Consider the following 19,249-nt stretch of genomic DNA (forward strand, 5'->3'; position numbering starts at 1 on the left):
TGTGTTGTCAGGTGTTTCTCCTCGAGTGTCTCTGATCATCAGTCCCAGCAGATCACAACACTTCACATCTGACTCTCTCTTTCTGAGCTGTGAGGACCAGAGTAACTCTGATGGATGGACAGTCAGAAGATACAGAGACAGTCGGGGGCTGGAAGATTGTTCATCATTACGCCGGGGATCACAAACAGGATCTACATGTACAATCAGATCCACCAGTATATCACACACTGGAGTGTACTGGTGTCAGTCTGAATCTGGAGAGAAATCTCATCCTGTTAATATCACTGTACACTGTGAGTCTGTGTTTCTGTATTTGTTCATTTCACTGACAGTTTACAGTCAATGCATGAAGAAAGTTAACAAGAGCAGGAAGCATTAGATACAGTCGTGACTTTGGCCAGTAAAAAACAGCCAGACCATCATAGACTAAATACACTAAAACACTCAGAAACCAGTGGGCAGTGGAGAATATAAACATCTATTTTTATTTTGTCTTGTTTTTATTATGTTACTGTTTTGTTTATGTTGCATGTTTCCTGTGTTTCTGCAGCTGATGTGATTCTGGAGAGTCCTGTTCATCCTGTGACTGAAGGAGATAATCTGACTCTACACTGTTTAAATAAGTTTTCAACCCCATCAATCCTCAGAGCTGATTTCTATAAAGATGAATCACTCATCCAGAGTCAAACTACAGAGATGATCATCTCTACTGTCTCAAAGTCACATGAGGGTTTCTACTACTGCAAACACCCAGAGAGAGGAGAGTCGCTCAAGAGCTGGATCTCAGTCAGAGGTGAGAGTCAATGAAACTGTGAGTGATTTATGTCTTCATATGTCCTCGTTCAGATATAGTTCATGATAAAGTGCTTGTGTTTCTCTTTTTCAGCGTCTCATTCAGACTCTCAGATCTCTGTCCTCAACATACTCAGTTCTGCACTGGCAGCTTGTCCATATCTGCTCATGACAGTCGTGCTGATTTACAAATGCTGCAGAATGAGAGGTAAAACACCCCCGTGATTTATTACAAGTCATTATTATCACTATATTTAATTGACCAACAAACCAGTCAAAATATTATGTGATATCACATTCGGGTTTGTTCTTTGTAAAGCTGTTTCAAAAACAGTTTTGTGAAATTGATTTACAAATACAAAATTGAATTCGTCACTTGTGTGAATTATCCGCTGCAAATACACACATTCCCTCACTGACACACACACATGCTTTTTTCAAATTTAAGTTCATATTGTTAAAAGATGATTGTAGTTCATAAAAGCAATAAATGCTGAGAAAAAACAAATATACCCATGAGTAAATGATTGTTATTGTGTGTATTTAACAGTTACATCTGCTGAAGAGGAAGAAACTTCAATCTGATTCATTTGTTGTGACGGTCAGAAAACTTCAACATCTTCCTAAAATCTGTCAATATCTAATTCACAAGCTCAGCAGATCATTATTACTGTAAAAGTCACGTTCAGGGAGAGACAACTTCATTTAAATGCAGGAATGAATCCTCTTTATTACTGTTGTGTGTGTATGACATACAGGAGTCACTCCTGATTCACCACGACTGACCTTTTGTCAAGTTACGGTTGTTAAAGTCAACATGAACCAACTTTCCCAACCCACTTCACTTCCATTGATTCCATTCCCATTTGATTGTATCCATCAGGAATTGATTGCATTGTAAAAGGTTACACTTTGGAATAGTTGAGAAAGGGTAAATTTGTTTTTTTCTGTTTTTGACCAATGAAATATTATTGGTAATATGGACCAGACCATCACTGAGCTTTAGCATCACAAGTACATCTTTAAATGTGTGTTTTGCTTCATTTAAAATAAAATGCCTCTCTTCAGCCTGAAAACACAGTGACTGTCCATTTATTAAGTTTGGAAAGTCATACATTACTATTTATCAGCATATTTCAGTGGCTTTCCAGTATTTATTTAAGTGAGTTTAATATGTCTATTTTGTTCTGCTTTATGTAAAACAGTTCAATCCTTTTCAATGTAAGGCTTGTGTGATGTTTGCATGTTTGTAATATTTAAGTATATTCCTTATTTTAGAGTAAGTCTCCTGACGTGTATTACTGCAATATTTCATATTTTAACTATGAATATTTTTTTAAATAAAGAAACAGAAGACACTTTTTAAAAAATATTCTGCTGTTGATGCTTTGTATTTCAGATGCACTGCATTCAAAATATCACAAACACTTCTCAAAAGAAAACACCTTTGCAATAATATTATATTTTTGGATCTATCATATACACACAGTTATTCAAAACCTAAAGCTCTTCTTTCATGAGCTCCTATACATTTCTGTACAAGATTGAAAGTAATTGCCAGAGAGATGTTGAAAAATTCACGGTAAACACAAAAACAAGATTGAAGCCAAACTATTTATTTTTTACTGTAAGCATTTGTGGTTGTGAATACAGTATTACACAGTATGAAAGAGAAGAAATACATCAATCATGAGTAGTTGGACAGAAACAATGATTGTGTTTGAAAAGGAAAATCAAGATACTTCCTGTTAGATTTTTGTGTGTTACAGATAGACTTGTGTGTTGTTTTGCAAAAATGGTTTTATGAAATTGAAATTGTCAAAGACCAATAATTAGTGTATGGTTTTGCAGATTTGGGGTGTGCTTCTGGTATTTGAGTGTCAGCTTTCAGAAATTGTGTGACAAGTGAGGATTTAGTGTGTAGCAGTTGAAAAAAGACTATAATTACAGTACACAGTCACAGTACTTTATATGAGGAAATAAAATCACTATTCTGTGTCCAGTAAACTGTACCCTCAAATTCATGGTTGTCAAATGTATTTGTAGCTTATACATGTGCTGTATTTTTGAGAGAGTCTTTTGTCAGAAGAGCAAGAAACTGCTGTAGTACTGTGTACTGTAATGAAGGTGCAGGATGGTGAATGTATTTCTCTATTCATGTATGACTGTAATTGACAGTATACTGTAGTGTGTTGCATACACAGTTCATATTTACTTCTTTGCTTCTTGAACTTTTCTTCTCTTGTAAGATCAACTACTTGATCGCTGCAGCTTCAATTTGTTAATAGGTAGATACGAATGTGATGACTGTCGTTTAGAAATCAGTTGTTTTTATTTTATTTTATTTTAAACATTTATTTCTACATTTCTTTATTTTCACATTTATGTACTTCTACATTTATTTGTCCGTAGGGTAATGAGGCGTGGTTTAGCTCAGACATAACAATCGAGCTCAGAGTAGGTGTGGGCGAAGCGTTGAGGCCACAGTGACACCTTGTGGTGTGTGTCTGAAACACAAGAAGTGACAGTCACAGCTTCACTAATGGGTTCTCTTCTTGGCGTGGTCTTATTATTAATCACACGTCTTAGGTTATCAACTGGAAATATCCAGAATGAGATCAATCAAAATGTGCCCATGGAAACTGATCTGGTGAAACACACGCCACGCATTAAACATACACAGATGCAGCATCATGCTCTTTCAAACAGCACCTGTCACGTGCCCTCATATTTTGGAGCTAACTGCATTTTAATGTAACGTCCAAAAACAGTACTGACAACAACAGAAACACACTTATTTTTATATTAGCCTTTAGCCTACCGTAAACTGATGTCTTGGGGCAACCTTATTAAACGTATGACTGCCATGTTAATTCCAATCGATAAATTAGATGAAAAGGCTGTAGGGCAGTTACCAGTAAAATCCAATCAGAGCTTCATCAGAGCCAAAATACAGAAGAGACAACGAATTTACTCAGCAGTTAGCCTACAAGTGCATAAAAATGTTATGAGAGAAATGTTTAACATGATAGAAATATGACATGATATGTTTAATATTAAACTAAAACACAGCAGGTTATTGGTAACTGCCCTACAGCCTTATCATCTAACTGAAAAAATACTATAGTAAATACTATAGTGTTTTTGAACCATGGTAAATTGTAGTATACTGTATATTTTATAGTATTTACAACACTTTGTTAATGAATGCTACAGCATACTGTAGTATAACTATACTGAACTGATAAACTGTATAAATACTGTAGTATACTTTTTTTACTACGGTAAACTGTAGTGTATATTGTAGTATAATATACCCTATAGTTGTAGAAAACTTAGTACAGTATTGGGTAAAGTAATTTGTTTATATTACTATAGTTGTTATATTATCACAGCAACTATAGAATTACCACAACAAATTAATTCAAGTATTTTACTATAGTATGGTTCAAAAACACTATAGTATTTCCTATTAATTACTATAGTATTTTTTTACCTGGGTTGGAATTAATGTGGCATTCATACATTTAATAAGGTTGCCCCAGGACATCAGTTTACGGGGGTCGGCTAAAGGCTACAACTGCTTAATAATAGAAAATAAGTTTCACTTGCTCAGTTTCCATGGACACATTCTGATTGATCTCATTCTGGATATTTCCAGTTGATAACTTAAACTAAGACGTGTGATTAATAATAAGACCACGCCAACAGAACCCATTAGTGAAGCTGCGACTGTCACTTCTTGTGTTTCAGACACACACCACAAGGTGTCACTGTGGCCTCAACGCTTCGCCCTCGCCTACTCTGAGCTCGACTGTTATGTCTGAGCTAAACCACGCCCTCCTCATTACCCGACAGACAAATAAATGTAGAAATGAACAAATAGGAAATGAATACATAAATAAAAGTCTAAATGAATAAATGTATAAATAAAAGAAAAAAGAAAGAAATGTGGGAAAAAATTAAAATATACATAAATAAGGAAATTTTTGTTTGTTTGTTTTTCTTTTCTTTGTGTGTGTATGTATATATATATATATTTTTTTTTTTTGCTTTTTTCTGAGAGGAGAAACTTTTTATTTCATAACAACTTACTAAAACTAAACACCAAAACACTGACATATAGCCTGACAACATCTTACCTGACTGCAGATACTGTTTCCCCTGTCATCATTGGCTCACAATGAATTCTGAGGTAGGCATCATCCGTATCCTTCATTTCACGATGCGACCCACCAGTTGAGAAACACTGACATACACAACTGCCGATCACAACTTGTAATAACTGCTTTAATAAGATGATTGTTTCTGCATAAATGAATACGATGTTAGCTAACTACATGGTTTGTATTATCTGTACATTTTTGACATATGGAGATTAGCTACTTAGACTCAGTCACCTCTAATGACAAATTTCTCTTATTGTAATGTAGAAACATGCATTCTCCATAAAGCTGCCTTGAAACGATATGCATTGTGAAAAGTGCTATACAGATTGTGGTGGTGTGGCCAAGAACAAGCTGGACAGGAAGTAGGCAAAACGAGCAGTTTATTTGTTTCAACAAAAAGAATAAACTTAACAGGGAAGTTGAAAATCATTTCCAACGTATATATGAAGAATAATAAAATAAAATAACAAAAAATAAACAAGTAAAGTAAAGTAACTCTCCCCTGTTAACAAAATAACAAAAATATAACATGCCCATGATGTTACTGTGGCTAGACAACCCTAACTAACTTCTGTTCATCTCGTCATTGCTATAAATACCCCTTTAGCACATACCAACCCAAGTAAAGGTAAATATCAAATAATAACTTTACCAAATAAACTCAAACAAAATAACAAAAATACCTAACATAATACAATCATTTACCTAAAGTACTCGAAAAGAAAATACTCAACCCAACAAAAAGATTGAATGACATAACAAAATAACAAAACACCAAAGATCCCCTCTAACTCAAAACATGATGGTACAGTCCAACTTCCTCTGGCACAGCACAAATTAGGAGATTGAAGCACCGCCTCTCCCTTTGTCTGCTTCCACATGGAAAACGGCCGTCACTCCATGGACTCGAGCAATCTAGGACTCAGGTAAAGTTAATCAGCAAAGAATAGAAGAAGTGTGAACCCTTCTGTACAGTCAAGATCTTAATAAACTGTTAACTTGTTAAACTTGTGTTTTTCTTGTAAAAAGGGGATTCAAATAAAAGTAGCAAACCATATTAAATTAAACTAAATTAAACATTAAATCAAGCACAATGGTAAGGCTAAACATGTGAGGTGGGCTACGCACCCGTCACACAGATAAATTAATTGAATTTGCAGCATGAGTTAGTTTTTATATATAACAGAGACCAGCTAGTAGTTGCTGTGTGAGTAAACCTCACTCCTCTGATCTCAAGAGATGCTCTAGCGACTGATGCAACCTTTAGCCTCCTTGTTAAAGTAGGAGGACCTGGGTGAGGGGTTACACACACAATATAATATAATATAATATAATACAATATATTATGGAAAAGGAACTGGCCCCCAGATGTATCCACAACATTGAATCTGGCCCCCTTTTAAAAAAGTTTGGACACGCTTTAAGCCCGAAGTGTCATTCTGCATGAAGCAAATAAAACAAGATCTGAAAACTTCTGATGTGAGTTTCTCTTCACACCAGTTTATCTTTCTATAGCACTTCCTCTTTCACTTTCAGTCTCTCAGTTAAAAGAGTCTCTACAATACATCTTGTCCATCGATGATAACTTGCTTCACAAAAATTATATTTTATACATTAAAGAAAGCAGATTATAATCTCACACAGATATTTTCTGCATCATGTTTCAGTTTGCTTGCCTTGATGTCTCTTCAGTTTTTGCAGTGTCAGATTTTGAAGTGAGAGGGTCTCGAGTTCAAAATAATGAATAAAAAACATGTTCCAGTCAACGTTATTTATGTTAAATTTATTTCTAAAAGAGTCTGAAAACAATAAATTACAAGGACAGTATAAACACATTAAGAGACAACCATTAAAGATTAGTTATTATTCATTAATTACTCACCCTCATGTCATTGCAAACCTGTAGACCTCGTCTAACCACCATGGGCCGCAGGGCCTTTAGTCGTGCTTCTCCTCACCTTTGGAATTCTCTCCCAGTCAACATCCGTGATTCAGACTTGTTATCTCAATTTAAAGTTAAACTTAAGTCCCGTTTATTCAGAATAGCTTATCCTTCATGATTACTGTGTGCACTCAAGTCTAGCACTTTTGTTTTTTGTTATTCTTATAGCTGTCATGTTTCTAATTGTTGCTTTCTTCTTATTTATGGTTTATTGGCATTGTTATTTACTGTTATTATTTTAATATTGTTCTTGTTACTATTTCTTCTTGATGTATGGTGACCTTGAGTGATCTGAAAGGTGCCTAAAATAAAATTTATTATTATTATTATTATTATTATTATTAGTATTATTAACAGATTATTTTTAATAATTGTACAGATTGCCCAGTGAAAAGGACAGACAGATAGAGCTAATGTGTCTGCAAGTGCTTTTAAAAAGGAACTGATGAGGGTCAGTCAGATCAGATGTGAAGAAAATGTTGAAAGCTAGTGGTGACATTTCTGAGGCCTCAGACTGTGAAAACTTTTGTTTTGTCTGTATGAAGCCATTTGGTAACTCAAAGCCAAAGGAAGTTTGAGTAAAATGTGTCATGAGTTTCTGGGCCACCAAGCCTGAACTCCAGGGTTAAAAACATTCATTTGTCACCACTGTAACTCTGACTGAAAATATTCACTCATAGACACAAACTCTCACACACAATCACCAACACGTTCTTTACACACATACACTGGAGTCGAGTGTATATTAAGTATAAATACTGTTAAGGAAGTTTTTCCTAGTAGAATAATTTACACACATGCACATCCTGATCAAACAGAAAGTGGATTTGTGTCATGGTCAGTCAGAGATTGTTTAATTAAACCTGTTTTTGAATCATATTGCATTGTTTTTGCTTCTTTTTTTCTTTTTTCAATATTTGATTGATTCTGCAGATGAAGGCTGTGAGCAGTTCAATCTCAGCACCTGTGAAATTAGTATGTTGTCACCTCTTATGACTGACACCTGACTTCTCCTGCACACAAATCTTCAGATGGCATTTAAACACGAGTCTGTGTCCAGTGTATGTGCAACTTCAATATGCACAGTGTAGGGCATCGCTCGACAGAACTTACCAATGACTTTATCAATGAACAACATGATTGAACAAAGCTTCATTTGGTCCAAAAGATCCATTTCCTGACAGGAAACACCTAGCCTTAACAGAAGTGATGACGTGACTTCTTTTAACAAAGGACTCTGTCTAAAGGACTTCTTAGCTCATCAGCAATAAACTAATCAGAACCCATCACGTGGATCTGATCACATTAAATCTATTGATTCTCTCACAAAACCCTCTTGTATTATCGGACGGAACAGGAAAACACCCATCAACGGATTTAAAGACGAATCTGTCCTATCAATACCTCCCTTGTATTGAGCAATCCATCCTGACCCGGTCACTCGTGACTCCGGTCAAAGTTTAAACTATGCTTAAGGACTCAATCTTGAGTCTCAAAAAGGGACAATTGTTTATCTGTTAAAATATTAACTATATCTAGAATAACGCATGATATGATGGGATTACTAACATGTTGGAGTCAATGCATTATATGTTTGTATTCCCGTATGCATTTTATATTTCTTGTAATCATTGTTTTTAATTAGGTCAGTCTAGTAATATGTGTGGAAGAAGTGTGTCATGTTTGAGCTCTAAATACAGAGTTTATAATTCTCTGTAATTCTGTGTGAATGAAACATTGAAATTCAGTATCAGGAAAATATTAAGAAACTTTATAAAGTTGTTAATAAAACAGGAGAATGTTCTGCAGATATCACGCGATGTGATCAATAGACAATAGACGAGGCGTGTCTAATCTCCGTAGCAACGTCTCATTGGAGGATCGCTCCCTTAAAACTATGCTGTCCGAACAAGCTAATGTCAGAAGTCAGTCAGAAGTCAGTCAGAAGTCGCTCGAAATCGGTCAGAAGCCGGACTGAAGCACAGTCGTTGAAGCCCGGTAGCCGAAGCACCGCTACTTTGACCACGGCGGAAAAGTCGCATGGGTCATTGATAACTGATTGACCGGGGCTGATTTTCCATCTAACACCCGACTTCAACCACGAGCTGCGGCGCTGATCATTCGACAGCCGTCACATCCAGACTCCGCAACCCTCTGTGAAATATCTGACCAAAGTCTCCCAAGAAGAGAGCCGCTCAAGCCAGACGCTCAGAACAGCGCGTTGCACCAGCCAGCAGCATCCTTCAAAGCTTCCGCGCAACCCACAGGGCTTTCCCGAGAAGACGTCACCTGAAAGACAGCCAATCCAGAACGGGATTCCGCTGTACACGAGTCACGGAACAACCCGATTACCTCAGCTGTCACAGCAAACGCAGGTACAAGCAAACTTCTCTCTCTCTTGCTGGAAACTGGTGAAACTCCTTTAAACCTAAAGAATCAAGCCAAAGCTCTGCTTTTGTGATTTTCCTCAGGTTATGAGTTAAGTTAGCACTGAACTTGGGACTTTTCATAACTCATCAACTCCGCGAATGTGTGTGCATGTATGTATGTGTGTGTGTGTGTGTGTGTGTGTGTGTGTTTAGCCTTAGTTTCTTGTAATCATTAGAAGTAGTCAATAAACCTTGTTTTGATTTTCACATATACGAGTTTCTTGTGCTGTGTGTCAAATTACTGCCTTAAACGTAAAAGATCAAGTTACCTCTTGCTTATAATATAATAATTACAATAATAACAATAATCATAATAAAATATTGTTACTGTTGGCCGCAGAATAATATTTTATCCAGAATTGGTAAAATACTCTAACCTCAATTTTCGCTGGACGAATAATTGATGAAGTGTTAAATATTAATTCTGAATCATTTACAGTGAATCATTTACAGTTGATTCAATTCTTATTCCCTGTAACAATTAAATTGAGCTAATACATAGGCTAAGTCCTTACAACAGCTATTGTTGTCAGGCAGGTAAATACACCATATCTTTTAACATTACTTCTACATTGTCTGACTTCAGTCTAAAATAGTGAAGGGCGGTTGATCTGGTATTATTCTGTCATGTGGCATCTTCTGCTCTACAGCCTTTGCTCTGCTTTTTCTACGTCACTCGTCTGGAGAGAAACTTTCTCACCATGCAGTTTGCAGAAGGAAGCCAGAATTTTTTTTTTCACAGCTTTGAAAGCATATTTCCTTCTACTTTGTAAAATTCTCTCCTACAATCTAAAACATGAACTGAAATTGTTTTGTTCAAAAGAAATAATGGTAAATTAAATACTAGGACATTTTAAATACTAGCTAGTTTTACACAAATTTAGACAGATTTACAAGTGGATGAGAGATCATGAATGATAAATCGCTTTCTGAAATGAACGTGCATATTTTCAAGTTACAAACACCTGCAAACCTAACATAGGTGAAAGAGGTGATGTGTACGAACTAAATTGTTGTAGGATGGTCTGGGGACGACGCATTCTGGTGCACTCTGACAAGAAAAAGAAAAAAACAAAAAACAAAATGTGCTTCAAATTAAAAAAACAAAACAAAAAAACATTCATTCATTCATTTCACAGTTGGATTAAATTTTGATTCAGAAGCTTGCCATTTGATTACCTTCTGAAGGGAAACAAAATACAAACTTTATAAACAAATTATATTCTTATTATAGTCTTTTAATTTAACTCAACTTGTGGATAGTCCCACACATGTTTGTGGTCATATTTTAGACTTGGTTTTATCATAAAGCTTTTTCATAAGTCTGTGATGCTGTTTTCTCTGATCATTTACCTGTTTTATTTGAGATATGTATTACCTGGGCAGTCGTGGCCTAATGGATAGAGTCGGACTTGTAACCCAAAGGTCATGGGTTCGAGTCTCAGGTCCGGCAGGGATTGTCGGTGAGGGGAGTGAATGTCCAGCGCTCTCTCCACCCTCAATACCACGACTGAGGTGAGACCCTTGAGCAAGGCACCGTACCCCCAACTGCTCCCCGGGCGCAGCAATGGCTGCTCACTGCTCACGGTGTGTGTGTTCACGGTGTGTGTGTTCACTGCTGTGTGTGTGCACTTGGATGGGTTAAAAATTCAGAGTATGGGTCACCATACTTGGCCACATGTCACTTCACTTTCACTTTCACTTACCTGTGATCCCAAAGTGACTGCTCCAACCCGTCACCGTCGAATGATCGATTCTTCAACCATTCAATCATTTTCAGAGGCATTTAATGCTATTGACAATGACTATTCATTGTCTTAACACTGATGATCTGACTTCATTGTTCTCTTCAACTTGTGTTAATATCTTGGATACTGTGGCTCCTTTTAAGATGGTTCGAGTAAAGTCTAGAGCTCAACCATGGCTGAACGCTACTACTCAAACTGTAAGGCTCGAGTGTAGAAGGGCAGAACGCCGCTGGAAGAAGGATAAATTGCAGATTTCCTTTGATATTTTGAAGGAGAATTTGCTTAAATATCAAAAAACTGTTAGATCTGAGAAATCAAAGTATCTTTCTAGTATCATCTCTCATAATAACTCCCATAAGCTGTGCTATTTAGTACTATTAACGCGGTTTTAAACACTCCCCAGGCAACCTGTTTAGAGCCTTCAGCCGAGATGTGTGAGAATTTATTTGACTTTTTCATTGACAATATTGAGGCTGTCAGAGTTAATATTTTGCTCCCCTTCGACTTCTTCATCCATTTCCACTGAGTGCTCTGCTGTTTTTGATCAGTTTGAGTTGGTGTCTCTTGACTCACTGAAAGAGACATTTGTTAAAATGAACTTATCCTCATGTGGTATGGATGTTGTTCCTCTCCGTCTTTTTAAAGATTCATTTGAAACCATTGGTCCTAAAATTCTTGCAATTATTAATAGCAGCCTGGCTTTGGGAGTCATATCTAAGTCTTTTAAACATGCAGCTGTGGAACCAGTAATCAAGAAATCTAATTTGGATCCATCAGTTTTTGCTCATTATAGACCTATCTCGAAACTCCCATTTCTATCCAAACTATTGGAGAAGGTTGTATTTGGACAATTGAATTCATTTTTAGATTTACATGGTGTTCATGAAGTGTTTCAGTCTGGTTTTAAAGCACTACACAGTACAGAAACTGCACTGTTGAAGGTTTTTAATGACTTACTACTTGTCACTGACTCTGGTGATTGCGCTGTCTTAATTTTACTAGACCTTTCTGCTGCATTTGATACAGTAGACCATAATATCTTGATTTCACGGCTAGAGCAATGTGTTGGTATTAAGGGTACTGCATTGGATTGGTTGATTTTGTTTTTTTCAGTTCATCTTGGAGACTATGTCTCCTCAACTGCTTCTTTCACATGTGGGGTCCCCCAGGGCTCCATTTTGGGGCCTATTCTGTTCTCCCTGTATATGCTCCCTTTGGGACATATTTTCAAGAAATTTGGTATTTCTTTTCATTGTTATGCAGATGACCTGCAAATTTATCTGCCCTTGAAACGTAAAGATACCTGCTCTTTAGCGCCTCTATTGCAGTGTTTTGAAGAAATTAAGTCCTGGATGGCACTAAATTTTCTTAATTTTAATGCAAAGAAAACAGAAGTGCTGTTTTTTTTACGCCAGGGGGAACCTGTGAGTCAGTAGACCTAAACCTTGGTGAGCTGAACCCATATGTGAAGCCCTATGTAAAAAATGTGGGTGTTGTTATGGATTGTGATTTTTAATTGGATGAACAGATTAATTTAATAGTTAAATCTTGCTTCTTTCAATTGAGACAACTCACCAGGGTGAAACCTTTCTTGTCCTCTAAAGATTTTCAAAGAGTTGTGCATATATTAATTTCAAGTCATCTGGATTATTGTAACAGCCTTTATTTTGGCATTAGTCAGGCCTCTCTCTCCAGACTGCAAATGGTCCAGAATGCGGCAGCTCGCCTATTGACGGGTACACGAAAGCGGGAACATATCACTCCCATTCTCACATCTCTTCACTGGCTACCTGTTCATTATAGGATTCATTTTAAAATTTTGGTGCTTGTTTTTTAATCTTTTAATGGTTCAGCACCAAGTTATCTATCGGATTTGATTAATCTGTATGCTCCGTCAAGAGCATTAAGGTCTGCTGACCATTTGCTTTTAGCTGTTCCACGGGTAAAACTGAAGATCAGGAACGAGCCTTTGCTCTGGAAGCTCTGGAACAGTTTTCCTCTCTACATCAGACAGGCTCAAACACTAGAAGTCTTTAAATCTGGCCTAAAAACTCATTTTTATAGTCTGGCGTTCGATGCTATGTGAGAGCTGCTTTGTTTTCTTTTTTTGTATCTGCAGCACTTTGATTAATACTTGTTGTTTTAAAAAAAGTGCTTTATAAATAAACTTTGACTACACCTTTTACCTCTAACACCTGTTGTAATCTGTCTATACTGACTGTGTCCGCCCACCCCTGTCCATCTCCAAACACACTTGCCTCGTATCTTCCAGTGCTTCGGGTCATCTCATCTCCTGCATTTGTTTTGTCTGTCTGTCATGCGTCTCCTGGCAATGAGGCGCATGTTTCTGTTTGTGTTCGGAAAGATTTTAAAGTCTGGTAGTGTGTGATCCTCAGTCATGTAGGATGTATCCAGTCATGTATCCTCAGTCATGTAGTGTATGATGCCCAGCTTTTCTCTGTAAAATATTTACAAAGTCTGCAAGTGTAATGCCTTTTGTTTAAAAATCCGATCAGATTTTAAAAGTCATGTAGTGTATTCCAGCCTTACGTGGGACACTCCGAATGCAACCTTTGAATGCGTCCTCCTTTCCCAGGAATTCGGAGGATGCATCATTTATTTGAAATGTTTAAAAATGGCGGCGTCTGCAGATGTACAGCGAAGATGTGATGTTTAAGCTTGTTTTGTTTTAATCTTTGTTCTTAATATCTTAGCTCCTCCTTTGTCTCTGCAACAGATATCTACATACACCACAGCTCCTCAAGCATTAACCAAAATAAAACAAGTGAATACATTTTCTTTTCAAATTTATAAATAATTTTCCTTCTTTTAACATTTGTGAGAGCGCAACGACGCTGCCGTGAATGTGTTGGCATAGTAACGTGATATTTCCTGTTTCCTTTCCTGCCTGTGTGTCCCACGAAGGACGTCTCGTTTAATTCTGGTTAAGGACACTCCGTATACCGTCCGCATCCTTCACAGGATGCGTCCTCTGGAGAAAAAATGTTGGCCCTCGTCACAATTGAAGTTGCCCATCCCTGCTCTTGACCAATCAGGAAATCATAACAGTATGAATATTAAACTGTTCACAAGTACAATCTTGACACTCTTATTGTCAGAGGCCTGATCATATAAATAGAGTTGAGCTCATAGTTGTGGTTTGGTTTGTTCTCTTTCAGCTCAGTGGCATTAACCAGTGTGGAGGAACAGCAGTCCTTCACCAGTTTCTGCTTCTTCACTTATCAATACAGCTAATACCATCATTACAATAAATATCCATCAAGGTATTGTTTCCTTTTCCTTGTTTATTAAACACACAAACTTATTTCTTCTCATAATGGCAAACTGATGCTGTTCAGTTTGATACTGAATGAATCCTGACAACATTTCAGCATAAACATGTGTGACATTTTCTGAAAACATGTTACAAGATGATCAACATTATCAGAAGGTTTTCTGTAACACATGAGGTTCATTTGTATGTCTTTAATCTGTCATTATGTTCCTAAAGATCTGACTGTAGGTATCAGGAAGTCTTGAGGCTTTAACTCAGTCTGTGTCTTTAACCGTCTGTCATTATTCAGTCAGTATGGAGCTCAGTCAACTTCCTCTTGTGCTCTGTGAGTATTATTTCCTCCGCATGCGTTTCATGTCCATTGCTCTTATATTATGAATAGGATCGAGTGATTTCGTGTTTTGGGAATTTATTTTCATGCTGCTCTCAGTGTTTCAGATCCAGCTCTAGTTGTGAAAGACGAGCTTGAGAGTTTAAGTGTGCAGTTAGAGCTGTTTGTGAAAGAGAAATGAACTCTTTGGGGCGGTTTCCCGGACAGGGTTTAATTTAAGCCAGGATAGGCCTTAATCTAGAATAGTTAATCGTGTCTTAAAAAATGGCTTTCTGAAACACAGATTAAGTACAGATTACTAAAACCTGGACTACGGAGTCCTGAATTAAAATAAACTAGATTAATTTAAAACCAGCTGTGCTAATCTGAATTAGCATGAGAGAGGTTGCCTAGAAAACATGGAATGAACCAAGAAAAGCTTAAAATTGCATGGAACTGAGAAGCAAATCCAAAGAAAATAATGTCAGCAGAAGAAGACTGCAATAATAATAATAATAACAATACTTAACTAAAGAAGAGACAGTTCTTTTAAAGCAAGAAAAATTCATCAACTGTAGGGGAAAAAAGTGAAATGCCTGGAAATCTGTTTGTAATGAATTCTATTTAAATAGATGAAACATATATATATATATATATATATATATATATATATATATATATATATATATATATATATATATATATATATATATATATATATATATATATATATATATATATATATATATATATATATATATAATCCTATGATTATTAATGCTTTTGTTTTGTCCTTTACATAACAACAAACTAAACATAACTATTTACACATGTGATAATCGGTGTCGGCAGTCTAAATGGTTTGGTTTGATAGAAATTGATTTGGTAGAAATGGGCTAGTTTGATCCAAAGCACTACTAAAGTGGTTGATTCACTACATAAAATAGACAATTCTTGTTATCAGGTCCTCAACCCAAGCAAAAGCTACACTTCACCACAATGGTAATCTCCAACACAAACATAACAAAAACTTTTACATAATAGAACATTAAACAGTAAGAAGTCTCTCCATATTCTTATCTTTCTAAAAACATGCATAAAATTACACTTTTTCAACATTTACCCACTCCAGCCCGGTGCAAAGCATGATGGGAAGTGAAAGTCCTGTTTAATTGGCAGGGGCGCCACTAAGAGTGGGAAAATTAGGACAATTCTAAGGGCCCACGCACTTTTGGGTCCCCCAGAGATCGGTTTTATTAGCAGTAACAGTCAGTGCTTGAAATGGGCTGGTTTGCACTTCTCTTGCACCAGCACTTCTCACATGTTGCCGTTCACCAGCGCGCACAAAAAGTGTTAAGATTTGCATGAGCCATTTCTATGCGACGCTGATGATAAAATGTGCAACCCATTTGGATTCTATTGAGGATAGTAAAACGATACGGAGAAAGTTGAACATGATCTAAAACAGCCACTAAAATGACTGATGAAAAGAGGGGAAAACATCATCCTGCAAGCTTTTTAAACTCATGATGACCACATTTACTAGAATTTATCACGTTCTGTTGTTATTGTGGTAAATTTTGACTAGTTGTAGAATTTGTAATAGATAATCTGTTAAGGGAATAGATTTATAAGGGAAAGATTTATATTACAGCTGTGGCATGTTGTAGCTATAGTTTCTAAACTGTGTTGCTATTTTCATAACAAATGCTATGAAAAGAAAGAAAGAAAAAATGGTCTTACCTGTAATTATATCCTTATCATAACAAATGCTATAGTTAACAATTACAACAACTGTTATTTTAAGGCAGAAGTTATAAAGAGCTTTAAAATATGGCCCTTCTTGAATTTTTGACTAAACAATTGGCTTTGTATAAGAATGTATGAATATGAACATTTGATTACTGTATTTTTCTATTACATTTACATTTGCATAATAATCATCTGCTAGTGTTAGCTACAGCCATGGGAGGTCTCTGACTAAATACTGATACCTAGTGGTCAAAAGCAATAGCAAACGTAATAGGTCATTATTATTAAATTGCAGATAAATATTTTGGATAGCTAGCTTGACTTGTTTGGTGTGGAATGGGTGCGGTAGAGGCCCCGACCTCATATTCTTTCATAGGGCCCAAAATTGCTAGTGGCAACTTCTATAAGTTCCCTCTTTAATTGGGTTACTTGACTGAAACGTTATTTCAAAATGAAAACTTGAAAGTGAGTTACTAGTAACTCATTTGAAGTCAATTTAACATGAAGCAATCACATTTGAAACAGAAACAATGTTTGTTAAACCAAAATATAGATGTGTGTGTAAATAAAGTGAGATAGCACCAAAAAAAAAAAAAAAAAAAAAAAAAAAAAAAAAATATATATATATATATATATATATATATATATATATATATATATATTCTTTGTGTGAGACACAACATTTCTTTAGGTTTAATTTAAGCCTCAGTTTAGTCCTGGAGTAGCTCTAAGTCTTCCTACAGGAAATCATCTTATTAAACTCTGGACTATATTAAGTCTAGGACTATTTTAAACCATGACAGAGAAAGCAGATTTTATTCCTGGACAAGGCTTAATCTCTGTCCGGGAATCTCAGCCGGTTCCCTCACGGGAAGAACTTTGAAAATAAGATCCCACAGAAATAAAAAATCAGGATAACAAATGGATGATCTTTCCTTGAGACATTTAATCTTTCAGTTTTTTACTTTGTGTTTTCAGTGCTGATTTCAAACATCCACTCTGGACACACTCAGGCAGACCAAGAGACAGAGAAGGTGAGTGAATTTGATTCATAAACTTCATCACAAATGGGTGATTCTGTTACAAACCAGGAGCCTTGAGGTAGTATGTATTTGTATATGTGTATGGATTCATGAAACACTTTGACTGCACTCTAATCACACTATCAAACACTGGTGAATAATAGAGCAATAAATCAAAAAGTGAATAATGACGTATGTTGAAAATAAACTGAAAATAAACTGACAACCTATGGACAGAGGAAGAAGTCTGGACGAAAATAAACTGGACAGAAAATAAACTGGAGAAAATAAACTGGACTAAGACAGAAAATAAACTGGACAGTGGAACCAATGCAACTCCTCACATAAGATCAACAAACAAAAGTGAGGAGAAGCAAAAGTAACCAAAAAAAGTGTTAATCACCTGAAAGTTACAAACACCAACTTCTATACAGTAAAATCACCACACGATTTGGTGTTAAACATCTGTGGTACAAAAAAAAAAAAAAAAAAAAAAAAGAAAGATCGCAATACAATCAAACAAATTAAACTTAAATAAGATTTAACCATTAACTTAGAAATAAACCAAAACATGAAGCAGGGCACTAGAAAGGCACAACACCAAGCTTTAATAAACGTTGATGACTTCGTCGGCGCGGCTGTTGGACAGCCGCTCTTTTAACAGCGCGAAGACAGCAGCAAGAGCTCAGAGCAAACAAATCACACTAGAACGAGAGGGAGAATATTTCACGCCGACAAAAGCTAGGCACGGGCTTGTCACAGTGTAGATGAAGGTGGTACAAGTGAAACCCTGCTGAATTAAGCTCAGTACTACTAATAAGGATTAATTAACTTTATACTAACCTAAAGGATGAGGGTTTGAATGAACCCAGTCATGTGCTGCTCTGAGACACAAAGGCTGCAGGACTGCACCAAACACAGTATTTATTAGAAGGGTAATCCACAAACATAATTCACAAAACAGACAAAAGGTCATAAACAGTCCAAACAGATATCAGGACAGGAACTCATGCAGACCAAGAGACAGGGAAAATCCAGATCCTGTTACACAGGCAAAGGGTCAAATCCAGGGAAACAGATGAACAATGTTGTGCTCAGAAATGCAGTGATGACACGTACAAGACTTCACAGAGAATGACTGAGAAAACCAGGATTATATACACAGAGTTAACAAGATTAATGAGACACAGCTGAATCAACGGCTGTTTTGGAAATGTAGTCCATGATAGATTGGCAATGGTCTGGGGTGGAGTGACCTCTGGTGGCTATCAAGGGTGCACTAATAATTTACCAGAGATCAGAATGAGATCTGCTGAAAAACTTTCACATCTCATGCTTCACTGACTTTGTGCACAGATCCTCCACAAGGACATCTCTGACTGTTGAGTTTTCTACAGAAGTTCTTGGTTACACTGGAGACTCAGTATGACATCAGAACAGAAACATATATAATGATGGAGTAACTAGCTGGAGGTACTAAAAAAAAAGGTTCAACCAGAGTTTAATCACTGAACTACAGGTAACTCACATTCAGGCCTAAATAATACTAAACGCTGGTAAATACTTCTGTTATGGATCAGAGAAAGGAGGATCACGCAGATCACACTACAGTAATTGAAGTTACACTGTACAGTATCAGGATGAGTTTGATCATATATCATAATACACATATAGTTATATCATATATTAATAAGTGATTTACTTTTCAGAGCTAAGTTTTAAGTGTTCTCTCCACAGAAGTGGTTGATTTTGACAGAAGATTTGCTTATAACTTTGAACTTTAACAGGGG

General features: G+C 36.3%; 1 protein-coding gene and 1 long non-coding RNA gene across 2 annotated transcripts in view; both read left to right on the forward strand.

The window, feature by feature from the left end:
• Positions 1-19,249, forward strand: part of LOC125263168 (Fc receptor-like protein 3) — a 43,977-nt gene that overhangs the window by 18,995 nt on the left and 5,733 nt on the right. Inside the window, 2 exon segments of the mRNA XM_048182089.1 lie at positions 12-293; positions 551-793. Coding sequence (XP_048038046.1) covers positions 12-293; positions 551-793 — 525 coding nt within the window.
• LOC125263170 lies at positions 5,498-14,989 on the forward strand. The gene is made up of 3 exons (XR_007183706.1): positions 5,498-5,887; positions 14,260-14,364; positions 14,592-14,989. It is a non-coding gene; the product is annotated as an uncharacterized LOC125263170 (long non-coding RNA).

The sequence above is a fragment of the Megalobrama amblycephala genome, linkage group LG2, assembly GCF_018812025.1.
Source record: "Megalobrama amblycephala isolate DHTTF-2021 linkage group LG2, ASM1881202v1, whole genome shotgun sequence".
Classification (NCBI taxonomy): Eukaryota; Metazoa; Chordata; class Actinopteri; order Cypriniformes; family Xenocyprididae; genus Megalobrama; species Megalobrama amblycephala.